General features: G+C 38.8%; 1 protein-coding gene across 1 annotated transcript in view; it reads right to left on the bottom strand.

Moving 5' to 3' along the window:
• Positions 1 to 12,887, bottom strand: part of Sbf (SET domain binding factor) — an 851,001-nt gene that overhangs the window by 623,566 nt on the left and 214,548 nt on the right. The window contains exon 11 of the mRNA XM_067143032.2: positions 10,805 to 11,011. Coding sequence (XP_066999133.1) covers positions 10,805 to 11,011 — 207 coding nt within the window. The remainder of the gene's footprint in view (positions 1 to 10,804; positions 11,012 to 12,887) is intronic.

Here is a 12,887-nt window from a genome sequence, read left to right as displayed (position 1 = left end):
AAAAAATTAGTTAAGACAACCTCAGTTAAGTACCTAGGGGTAATTCTTGGGGCAAGACTGAGTTGGAAGAAACATATAGACCATAAGGTGGATAAGACTCGCAAGATTATGTGGGCCTGTCGTAGGGCCGTCGGAAAGACTTGGGGCCTAGGACCTAAGGTGGTCCGGTGGCTCTATATTTCTATTGTACGGCCCGCGATCACCTATGCATCTTTAGTCTGGTGGCCAGGTTCGGAGAGTAAAACTGTGAACACCAAGTTAAACGGTGTCCAAAGACTTGCGTGTCTAGGAATAACAGGGGCACTGGATACTACACCATTATGTGCAATGGAGGCCATCCTAGGTCTTCCCCCCTTACATTTATATGTTAAGGAAATAGCGGGAATGAGTGCCTACCGCCTCTGGTCACTCGGAGGATGGTCCTTCAAGAATCCGAATAGAGGTCATGCCTCTATTCTTACAAGGCTTCACCAGATCTGGCCTACGACAATGATGATCGGGGACCTGATTAAGCCTAGTTTTAATTTGAATTATAAGTTCACAGTGGTGATACCCACAAGGGAGGAGTGGGCCGCGGATGCTGGGGCCCATCTTAGGTCTGGGGGCTGTACATGGTACAAAGATAGCTCGCGGACAGAGACGGGCACAGGCGCCGGGGTCTGGGGGCCTAAGGCAAGGCTCTCCCTACCTATGGGTAAATACGCTACTGTTTTCCAGGCCGAAGTATATGCAATACTGGCCTGTGTTGTATATATGTGGAACATGCCTGGACACAGAAGATGCATCACCATTTGCAGTGACAGCCAGGCAGAATTAAAAGTACTATGTGCAGTTAAAACAACATCAATGCCAAAGGATGTTAGATCAGCTGTGTGAAGTTAGCTCAGTTACCCTATTATGGGTCCCTGGGCACACAGGTATCAGTGGAAATGAAGAAGCTGACAAAGTAGCGAAACAAGGCTCAAAAGGTCCTTTCATAGGACCAGAGCCCTTACTGGGAGTGTCACTCCGAAGCGTGAAACTGGTAATATCCCAGTGTACAAACCAGTCTCACTTAGACATATGGAAGGGCCTAGCCAAAGTTATAAAAAGGTCCTGATAAATTTGAATAGGACTAGAATGCGAATGGTAGTTGTACTGTTGACAGGCCACAATACCTTACAGAGACACCTACACATCATGAAAATCAGTCAGGATGCGATGCGTAGAAGATGCGGTAGGGAGGAGGAGACCTCCGCGCATGTGTTATGTCAGTGCGAGGCTCTTGCAAGCACTAGACATCGATACCTTGGCTCACATTTTGTGAGCCTGGAAGACATCAGGAATGCCAACATCCGGACACTGGTATCCTTTATAAGAGCACTAGGGCTGGACTAGGCAAACCCGTTTAAGGGACACAAAGGGTCTTCAAAGACCTACGTGTGGAGCCCTGCGAAGGCAGGGTTCACCCATTCTTTATCTATCTATCTAGCTACCTCCTAGAGTAGTCTTTAAAGAAAGTGTTTCCATCATGCCTTAAGTTGAAGATAATTTGGAGGGTGGGCACTGCACTCCTCAGAGCTAAAACTGGGGTTGTACGCTCCAGAGTTCATTTTAAGCCACCCCTAACTCAAGAACAGATGCCTTTTGTAACCATTCCTTACCTGGAGAACAGATGCTAAAGCTGAATTTCAATGGCATTTCCTCTACTGAGGGGTCCAGCACCCACTTAAAGGACTCCTCCGCCCAAAGACTAATATCTAAATATCTAATATCTAAAATATTCCGGTATTTAAAATATCTAAAAGTATCTAATCTATTTACATATATTTTTTCTGAAGAACCTCAACACAGGTACTGTGTGATCACAAGGATTCTGAATTTTACGGAAACACCCGTAGACAATTTGAAGAAAAAATCAATTACTTGTACACATAAATAAAAAACCTTCTTGGAGACAATTAAAACTCACACTTCATGGGAGGAAAACGCAACAGTTGCACAGGACGTTTGTTATACAAAATGGAATAGACTGACAATCCTGAAAAATAAAAGCAGTGTTCCAGCATGCATAACAACACGTCTTCGATAATGCCTATTATTATACTGTATTGCCGAGTGTGTTTCGGGGATACCTGTAGCCCCTTCAAAATATTCCAGATGTATTTGGTAATACCTCCCCCGCTACCAAATCATAATACTTTGACATATCAATTTTTAAGTCAGACGTAATGACTGTTTAGATATAGGAGGCATGGTTCATAGATATCTTTGCGTTTGAGTCAACAACAATTGCCTGCCTATTCAGCACCCTTTGGCTCCTATAAACTGCACACAGGAACATTTAATGTATGGTACAGACATGGCTCTGCAAGTAGTGCAGTACTGGGCCATCACAGTGTAACTCAAGAGTTTTACAATTAGATTTGCATTATACTATATATTTCAATGTTGTACATAAAATATTTCTTTTTTTTATATATATATATATACTTCCATACCGCAATACTATGATACAAATGAAGAAAGAATTGCCTGCTCAGTGCCTCAAAACATAATATAGTTGGATCTAACATCCAAGCAGTGTGCCCCCCTTTTTTTTTTTTTTTTTAATATCAGACCCGTAGAAGTCACACAGTGAATATCTTTGTAAACTTGCCACTTGACTTATCTTAATGCTGAAGACAAAGCTGATTTAACCCTGTGATGGCAGTTATTCCCTTGCAGTGCTCCCTTGTGATAGATACCAAGCATATGTCCTAAAGTTTGTCTTGTCAGTCAGGATGACAGGAGTGGGTTGTACTCTTGCACCTTCCAGGGATTGCTCGAACCACCAAGATGTTTGATAACATTTTAAGTGTGTCCACTCCAAAGATTTTTTTTTAAAGAAGCCATACTTCCCAGTGTCGACTCAATTAAATACAACTCAAAAGCTTTTCAGTCTGTCAAATACACAAGTTCAATATAAATACTGCACTACAACATTAGGAAAAAACACTATTAAACAGTATTGAACCATGTGTTCAACAGACTGAAAGGCTTTGAAGTTACATTACACTCCGAAGATGACTATCCTATGCCCATACATTGGCTTTGGGTAGGTCGGCATATACTGAGACACCCCTTCCTTTCAAGGAGTAGGAAGCCCATGTAAGAAAGGTTTTCTCTCTTAATACTTTTCTTAATTGCCTGCCAGGCCGATTGTTCTTATCAGCTTCATTTATATTTAAAATGCTAAAAACAAATTTCCTCTCATTGAGTAAGTGCCTGACAGAGTGGAGGTGAGCATCATTAATGCGAAGCAGACAAAGTGTAAGGAAGCCACCCATTAAGATTTTCCAACACCCAGTCCGTGACAACTTGGAGAATAAATCATTCCATCTGAACATCATCATCATAATCATCAACCTCCTCCTCCTCCTCCTCCTCCTCCTCCTTTCCCCTTATCAAGTTCGTGCTGGGTCAGGGCAATTATGGCACTTCTCCAACTTCCTCACTCCTTCCAGCATTCCTCTTCCATCATTTTGTCCCAATCGAAGTTTCTTCTTCACCTAGCACTCCGCTTTATTCAATCGAACCACCTTGTTCTAGGTCTCCCTCTGCTTTCTTTCCCTCTAACTTCATCTCCATTACCTGTTTTGGTATTCCGATCTCCTCCATCCCGGTAATATGTCCAAACCATCTTTGTTTATTCCTATTCTCATTTAGGTTTTCTATTCCAAATTCCTTTCTAACATCTTTTCTTACTCTGTCCCTCCCATCATACTTCTTAGGTATTTCATTACACTGGCTTGAATTCTACTCTCCTACCTACTTGTCTTTGTCCAAGACTCAGCCGCATACGTCAATGTGAGTGTATAATACATTTTGTACATTATCTCTTTCCACTTCTTTAGAACTTCCTTATTCAAGATGAAGGTTCCATGCACTCTGGTAGAATGTATTGCCCTGTTGCATCCTCTTGCTAATCTCCATATCCAGCCTTGTATTCTGCAATACTTCACTCCCCAGGTACTTGGAAACTGTCCACAATTTCAAGATTTTGACCACCAATTTTCACAATGCTTTTCCCTTATCTTTCTTCTCTTGATATCACCATGGTCTTGCTTTTCTCTGCGCCAAATGTCATAACATACTTTACAATTTTCCCGCTCCATGCATCAAGTTCTTCCTATATTTCTTTAATGTTTGCTCCCCAGGCCACAATATCTGTCTACTTTACAATTTCGTTCATAACCATTAGAAACGAAAGAAGTGACAGCACACTCCCCTGTCTTAGTCCAGTTTCATTCCTACACCATTACATCTTTCCAACCAGAGTGTGTACACTGCGGACACAGTTTTCTTACATTGCTAGTACCATTTCTACAATTATGAGGAAGCCCAATGATTTCTTTCACACGTCCTCTCAGCAACTTATCAACATCATCTAGAAACTAATGGTGCACACTGTAGGGGACACGATACTCAGCCGTACACCGTATTTACTGGCGAATTAGACAACACCCACTTTTATTTTTCCACTTTTACAGCTAAAGAGAGAGTTTGTGGGGGGGGGGGGGGAACACACCAATATGTGATAACCTCAAATTTTGTGCAATGAACACAACGTCTAGGTTATAAAGAGCTATAAATTGTTCATGTAAACATTCTACACTATTCTATAACCCCTCAGCGTCGCAGCTATTTTAGGAGGTTCCTACCCCGCGGCCGGATGAGATTTCAACTACGCGCTACTGAAATACATTGATTCACTTAAAGCGTTACTACAAGTATAAGAGTAGCCCGATATTCACAAAATTTTCAATTCCTTATGATAGAACTATGTACGTGCAGATAATGACATAACTTTTTCACATTACTTTTGTAATTTCGTTTCATGTGATAGAGATCGAAGCACTCTTCGAGAAGAGACCCACGACACACTCCTGGCAGCAGTACACCGACGTCGTCTTTTTGCCGTATTTTGAACACACAACGTCTCTGAGGTTTGTATTTCTCACCCTTGGGTGATAATTTCATGATAAGATGTCTTTCCTGCAACCTTGGACCTGTATTATCTGATGCACGCCGGCCTTGATCGTTTGCCGGCCGAGCGAGCTTATTATGTAAACAAACCTTCCTCCAGCTGAACCTGATAAGATAGGCCTAACTGCTCAGTGTTTGTCCCTGTGACTTGTCTGGATATTATTAGAGAATTTAGGAATCCGAATTCACTGTTGAAAACATCCCTTTGACCTGTATAATTATCAATAGTCTCCTACACAAAATTTCCAAGTACTGGTTCCTCCTCATCATCACACTCATCATTTACCACTGCATCTGCCACAGCTGCATCATTTATTTCATTATCACTGCTGCTAATACTGTTACTACTAGTTCCGACTAAACTTTCATCTGAATTATACAATATTTCAAGCACATTACTGTCAGTCAAGCCACGGCTGAGCGCGGTGCGTCACACGGACTGATGAAGCTGCAGCGAGACCGTAAGCAGCAGGACGAAACTGAATGAGGGGAATAACATGCATGACGAAACAAACCAACTCGATACATATTTCAGATAAAAGGTCGAGACATCATCTTTCCAGCGAGATATATACGATGAACAACTGGTTCTCGTATCGTATGACAGAAAGCAGCACTAACTGATGCCTGCACAGAGCGCCCGTGGAGAGTTACGAAAATATTACAAGCTGAGAAATAAAGACAATATCATAAATAATTCGCACATTCAATGTATAAATAGAGCAAAGAACATCACGCGAAAAGAAACTTCTCAAATCATCATTTCTTTATTTTATTACGTTGGAAAGAATGTAGCAAATAGGATTTTAAAAAGCAGAGATTACTAGTGCTCAGACTTACTTGACAAATAATTACGCTTGCAAAAAAAAACTGCATTTTAACGATCTTCATTCTTATTTTACAACAGTCACAACACTGATAAACCCCAACATTTCTTCTTGGAAACAAAACCATTTGCAAATCCATAACTCCAAAACTCTTCGTGCTATAGCCGTAAATGCAAAACCATGAATGGGTCTATACCACGTATAGAGGTCGGCGGCTACGGAAGAAAAGAGGGTCTATACAACGTATAGAGGTCGGCGCTGAGGGGTTAACAAACTTATGAATTCCTGAGTTTTTTGGCTATTTTTGTTGGAAGACAGTATTTCTAAACTTAAAGACAATAAACAGTAAACATACGACTTTCAGGCCTACATATTAAGTAAATATAGCCAGTTTTAGTTACTCTTATATCATGCCATTCGTTTTATCTCATTAACTCCTCTGATGAGGTTGAAATGAGGAAGGGCATCCAGTCGTAAAAACTTGCTACGAAGATTCATCTCACTTCAACTCAACCCTGTAGAGAAAAGGGATAATATTGTATTATCGTATTATGCAATATTGATACAAAAAACTTAATGGCCAGTCATTTGTCTGTCAGTTGAGCAGTATGCCTACCACACAGTAAAACTGATCACTGCTATCATTTGAAATATCATTGTCTTGTGCCTGTCTTGTGCCACTAACTACCCTGCTACTGGCATGTCATCATTCCAAATGATGTCACCTTCACTGCCATCGAAGGCATTCGAGATCCCGTCTTTTTGAAACTTTTGAAAATAGTTTAGTTCTCGACTAGTGTCCTAACAGTGAAAATCTATTCCCAGCTGGTGTATGTGTAACAGAAGCTACCCCTTCCGAATAAAGCTGTGCTGAAGAAAGCATGCCAAGCCACTAGCTGATAACTAGCGTATGTTACGAGTTGTACTTCCGAATGTAATACATAGTGACTGGAAGCATTCCTTCGATAACTTAGTCTGTTGAAAGTCAGTCCCTTATATTTAAGTATATTTCATGCTTGTTCTGTACATTTATCACATCAGGATTTACCTAAACATCTGTAACTGAGATAAGAGATATCACACTGTTTAGGTGAGGTACGCTATCGAGTGTCCGGATAGTCCCAGAAGTTCCACGACAGAAAGACTAAAAATAATAACAGGAAAGTTTGCCGCATTTACGGATGTCTACAGCTGTGGCAGTAATGCATTTTATCATAATGTTTAATTTTGTATGTTCGTTGTCTCCATTTTTTTATTAATACACAGTATGTTTTGTTTAGCGTCTCCGAAAATCATAAAAGTAGTTAGTGGGGACATAAAATCAATTGCATTATTATTATTATTATTATTATTATTATTATTATTATTATTATTATTATCTTGTTAGGTACGTTGGCGAGTAAAACAATCGTTATACTGGATTGTTTTTATCACAGTTTAAACCTACAGGTACTTCTCTCCAAGAATTATCTACACTGGCCCGAGTTATGAGATATTAAATTATCTCGCCTCCTATATCAATCACGGCCCGTGTAACTATTCATGAAGTATATTTTGGGCTTATGCCATGTAATTAATTATAAACACACTCTACACGTTTCGAAAGGAACCTTTCCTTTCTTCGCCAGGAGACAACAGAGAAATGAAACGACACATTAAGGTTGCTAGGAGAAAACAACAAGGAACTTGAAATGGTGCCCTAAGGTGAAAGAGGGACGCCATTTTAGCCCCATGCTAGAGACAATGAATGGCAACAGTAAAGCATCATTCTCTAATGGTTCTGATAATAGGTAGCCATGATTTACTGAGGTTGTAGCCTGTATCACGGTTGAAATTATCTGAAGATAAGTCAACAAATTGTATAGTTGACTTTCTCTGAAACCTGATAAAAAAACTCTGCGTCATTAATCAGTATACCATATTTACTCGTGTATTAGACCCCCTCGCATATTAGATCCCCCTGGCTTTTCAAGACAAAGAAAATGAAAAAAATAAATCTCTCATACAAGACCCCCCAACGAATTCAGAACACGTAACACAGCTGGAAAGTTTTTGCAAGCATCTGATATTTTGTTTTCGAAGATGCAGTTAATACAATTCTTTAGAACCTTCAAAACAAACAAAGTACTGTCATGGATAAATCCATTATAAAGAATTAAGTACTACAAAATAATTCACCCAATAGTTTACAGACAAATGCTATGGTACTCTAAAGAGAATTCCACCTTTACTAAGTGGCTGAAACTAGTCCCAAGATTGATGTAATATTATTTACTTGATATAATGTATTGAAAATACTAATTATTTGTCAACTAATTTCTTATAATTGCACCTCAATACGAAGCAAAAATGAAATTTATAGCTTTTAATTACGAAACACAGATATACCGCATGACTTTGATGCAACTTCATTACGCGGTCCATACAGACAGGACTATTCACAAATTTGTGTGAAGTCGTTGGAACTAGAGTAAGGCTTGTACCCGCTTTGAGGAGAAATCATTGTTCTTCTATGATGAATTCGTTGGGGGTCTTGTATGAGAGATTTATTTTTTTCATTTTGTCTTGAAAAGCCAGGGGGGTCTAATATGCGAGGGGGTCTAATACACAAGTAAATACGGTATACTAATTAATGACGCAGAGTTTTTTTTAAATCAGGTTTCAGAGAAAGTGAACTATACAATTTGTTGAATTATCTTCAGGATTTTATGACTACAAATTCATCACAAATAATTTCATCCTAAAAGTTAACACCAAGATATCTTTTGCATTTGTTATCATTTGTCAAGGAATGTGTAAAAGAACTGTTTGCATTGGTAATTTTGGTAGGCTAGATTATCATAAATACTATTTATTTTTAAATAGTTTTCTTGTTCATCCTTTCCACTTAGCATGTAGTTTTGTCTACATTTTGGAAAAAATAATGACATCCTTGATTACACCTCATGTTACAGATTTATGAAACAAGAACTACATAATACATCACAGATACAGTAAAAACTCGTTCATTCGAAGTCGTTGGGGCTCAAAAATCGGACTTTGAATTACGTGATTTCGAATTAACCGCCAGTTTGCAATTCAGAAATACCAACCCTTGTAGCATTACAAAATATTCTAAGGCCCGTTACTGCATGCAGTTAATCTTGATTCACAGTTTATACCTTTCAAATGTCATGAAAAAAGAACCATTTTCCAAAATGTATCCAAGAAGGTTCATTTACAGTATTCAAATAATGCACTTGGATATCTCACTGGCAAACAACCTCGCACAACGAAAGAAAGAAAGAAAGAAAGACTGAAAGAAAGAAAGAAAGAAAGAAAGAAAAAGCACGATTGAAAGACGAGGAGAAATCTATGCTGGCTCCAATGTGCAAGTGCTTTATTCATTGGATTACTATACTGTATGGATTTTATATGCTTTGTATTCACACAGAAAGTACCCGATGCCCTTAAAATCGAACTCTCCTATGACTATCATTGTACGATTTCCCGCCATTGCACTTCTCTCGTACGTCAGAAATGTGAACACTTGCCACATCACAAAGTACTCTGAGACCCATTAATACATGCAATCACTTTGATTCACAGTTTAAACCTTTCAAATGCCATAGAAAAACCTATTTCCGAAATGTATCCAACAAGGTGCAATTACAATGTTCAAATAATGAACTTGGATAAATCACTGAACAAACATAACCTCACGCAACGACAGAAAAAAGTCACACAATTCACAGTGGCCTCCACGGTATGCACTAGCCAGTGTATTGGTAGGTGTGCTAGGTACCAACTGATGAGCCCACCCTAGCACACGAGGGCGAAACGCTGGCAACCAAGAATGAGTTAGCTGGAAAATTTATAATGTCCAATAACGGACCATTTATATTGGTATTACACAATTCAAAGGCGAGGATAAATTATGCTGGTTCCCCTGCGCAAATGCATTATTTTTTGGATTTCTGTACTGTTTGCATTTTTAGATCCTTCGTACTGGCATGGAAAGTGCCAAATGCCCTTAAAACATTGTGGCTTATCAAACTTTCCTATGATGAGGGGATAAAGTTTCTCGCTTCCATGTGCATTGCAACGCACTACAATCACCCCCATTCCCCACCCTTGTACGATTCTCCGGCTGGCACTTTCTCCTTTAAAACCATAAGACCATTTGGGCTCACATTAAAATAAAGCAATGCAGTTTCATCGGCAATGACAATAGTGTTCGCTGCCTACGAATTTATTATATGAGCCACGTTTTTTCGTCAACTGTCGGCATCGCCAGTGTTCGCAGATTCTGTTTTTCCACACACTGCATGTTGCGTGATATTACGGCGTTCCTTAAAAGGTTGAATACAAAAGAATTCCGATTTCATTCAACTTAGCAGGCATGAAGCGCACTGTAGACCCATCGAAGTGAGTAAGTGCGGAAAGCTACCCCTCCGCGTTCCAGAACACGCGTTCTATTATGACGTGGATACATTTTCAGTTGAAATTACTCTGTAACATACTATTGTTTTAAAATGGAAAGGCGGCTTCGAATTATAAGTCCGAATTTCGATAATGGGGCTGACATAGTACTACGAATTAAGAATTATCCGTATTTCAAATTAAACAATTTAAATAACATGCAAAACTGTATCTCATGTTTCTGGAAATGAGAGCTGCTTCGAATTAGGCGCGATTTTGAATTAACCAATTTTGAATTATCAAGGTTCTACTGTACCTTAGTCTTTCTCACGACACCACCTACCGAACTGCAAATCCTTTTAGCCACACTTATCTTAAATATACCTGATCCTGAAAGGATTAACATAGGTTTCCACTGATGGTGGGAAAAAAATGGCCTTCTGAGAAGATAACGCCACCATGGATGTATCTTGTAACTTCATTATTTACCAGGAGTAAAAATGGGTTAATGCAAGTAAGGTCTTATTTTAAACTAATTATTAACAGTATTAAGTTATGATATAACTCACCTGTAAAGCACAGTTCATAAGCCTCACCACAAGGTCAAACTGCTGGTGCTCCAACATAGCCTTGTTTCCCAGAACATGTTGTGCGAGTTCAGAGCACAGAGCCAGACGTGCTGCTTTAGATTTCAGAGCACGTAACACAGCTGGAAAGGTTTTGCGAGCGTCTGATATTTTGTTTTCGAAGATGCAGTTGATACAATTCTTTAGAACCTTCAAAACAAACAAAGTACTGTCATGGATAAATCCATTATAAAAGAATTAAGAACTACAAAATAATTCACCCAATAGTTTACAGACAAGTGTTATGGTACTCTAAAGAGAAATCCACCTTAACAATACAAATTACTTAGTTAATCTGTTACAGATGACAAATAGGGATAAAAATGAATTTCATTTCCTGTAATAGTTTACAGAATTAAAATGATTACAGTATATACAGAATAATAACCAATCATAACCTTTATTGCCAACCCAGTATAATAAGAAGAGACCAATCATAAGGCATTAAAAAATTGCAAAATAGGTAGGCAAAAAGACGCTTTAAAATCTTGAAATAGGCATTATCATAGCCATTAAAAATACTTAAAATCTGCATTAAAAACAAGTACAATACTTATATGTACAAGTTCATTTAAATCCTTTCAAGAGAAGTATGGTACCACTTGACTGTATGTCTTTGGCATTTGGATATTGTGAACAAAGAGATCCGAGGTGCTTTAAGCTCTCCTTATCTTCCACACAGAACAGATTTATATTTTGCAACTTCTACATGCTGCTAAATACAGCAACAATTAGCACAGTTCACAGACATTTCATATAACTCGCAGAATAGGATTGAGCTGTGAGTCAAAAACACATAACCACTGAATTCTTTAACAAAATAATTTAAGTTGTTAATTAATGTTCCTGCCTTTTCTTTTTTAGGCATGAAAAAATAACTATCTTATAAATATCAAGTGAAAATTACTGAACGCTGTCACACCACTTACAAAAACACGAACTTTCATCGATGAAGAAAGCAAAACAAAGTGCTGCCAGAATACGTTGTCAATTTTACTATTGTCCTTCATTAGGGAGTACAAGAAAACATACTTCTACCTCTCATCTTTAATTTCTTTCTTCTAGCTTGTGCCGGTTAGGGATGTTTATTGCTCCTTTCCATCTTTCCTTATTCAACCACCATTGTACTCCTTAACCGTATTCCAATCTACGTTTCTTCTAATTGTACTATTCTTGATAGTTTTCAACCATCTTAGTCAGGGTCTGCCTCTTGCTCTCCTCCTATCCGGTCTCCATCATTCGCTTCAGCATCCTTCACTCTTCCATCCTCTTAACTGTCCAAAACAATCTAAGAGTATCCCTCTCTATTTTGTCGTAAAGGTTTTCCACTCCGGTTTCCGTCCTGACGTCCTCGTTTCTTAATCTGTCCTTTCCTGTCTTTCCTATCATATTTCTTAGAAATTTCACTTCACTGGCCTAGATTTTATTCTCCTGTCTTTTTGTCAGTGTCCAAGTCCCCACTGCATATCTCAGTACTGGGAAATACATTTGATACATTATCTCTTAACACCTGATTAGTACTTACTTCCTCCACACTAGGTTTCTCAATGCTAGTACAATTTATTTCCCTATTCAATCCTTGTAAAGATTTCCATGTCCAGCCTTGCTTCCTCCATCAGTTTCCTCCCCTGCTCTCCAGAATGTCAAGGTTTTGCCCCTATGTGTTTGTAATTCTCTTCCCTTTCTCCTCTAGTCAACACCATTATCTTACTCTTTTTCAATGTTGATTTTCATTCCAAAATTTTCAATCATCTCACTGAACATGTCAAAATGCACCTGTACTTTGTCTCTAGTTGCTCCCCACACCACAATATCATCAGCAAACAGCATAACCTTCAGCTCCCTGTATCCGTCTCGTCTTCTATCCATAACCATTATTAATAACACCAGTGACAGCACATATTCTTGTTGTCATCCAGTTTCATTTCAAAACTAACTCTCCCCTTCTTCAGTGGAAGATGGGGACAAGGCTATAATCCAGACCACCTTTTTGTTAGTGAAAGCATTATGCATACATGCACCAAAA

The sequence above is a fragment of the Anabrus simplex genome, chromosome 3 (genome assembly GCF_040414725.1).
Source record: "Anabrus simplex isolate iqAnaSimp1 chromosome 3, ASM4041472v1, whole genome shotgun sequence".
Classification (NCBI taxonomy): domain Eukaryota; kingdom Metazoa; phylum Arthropoda; class Insecta; order Orthoptera; family Tettigoniidae; genus Anabrus; species Anabrus simplex.
This window is presented reverse-complemented; position numbering and strand designations above follow the sequence as displayed.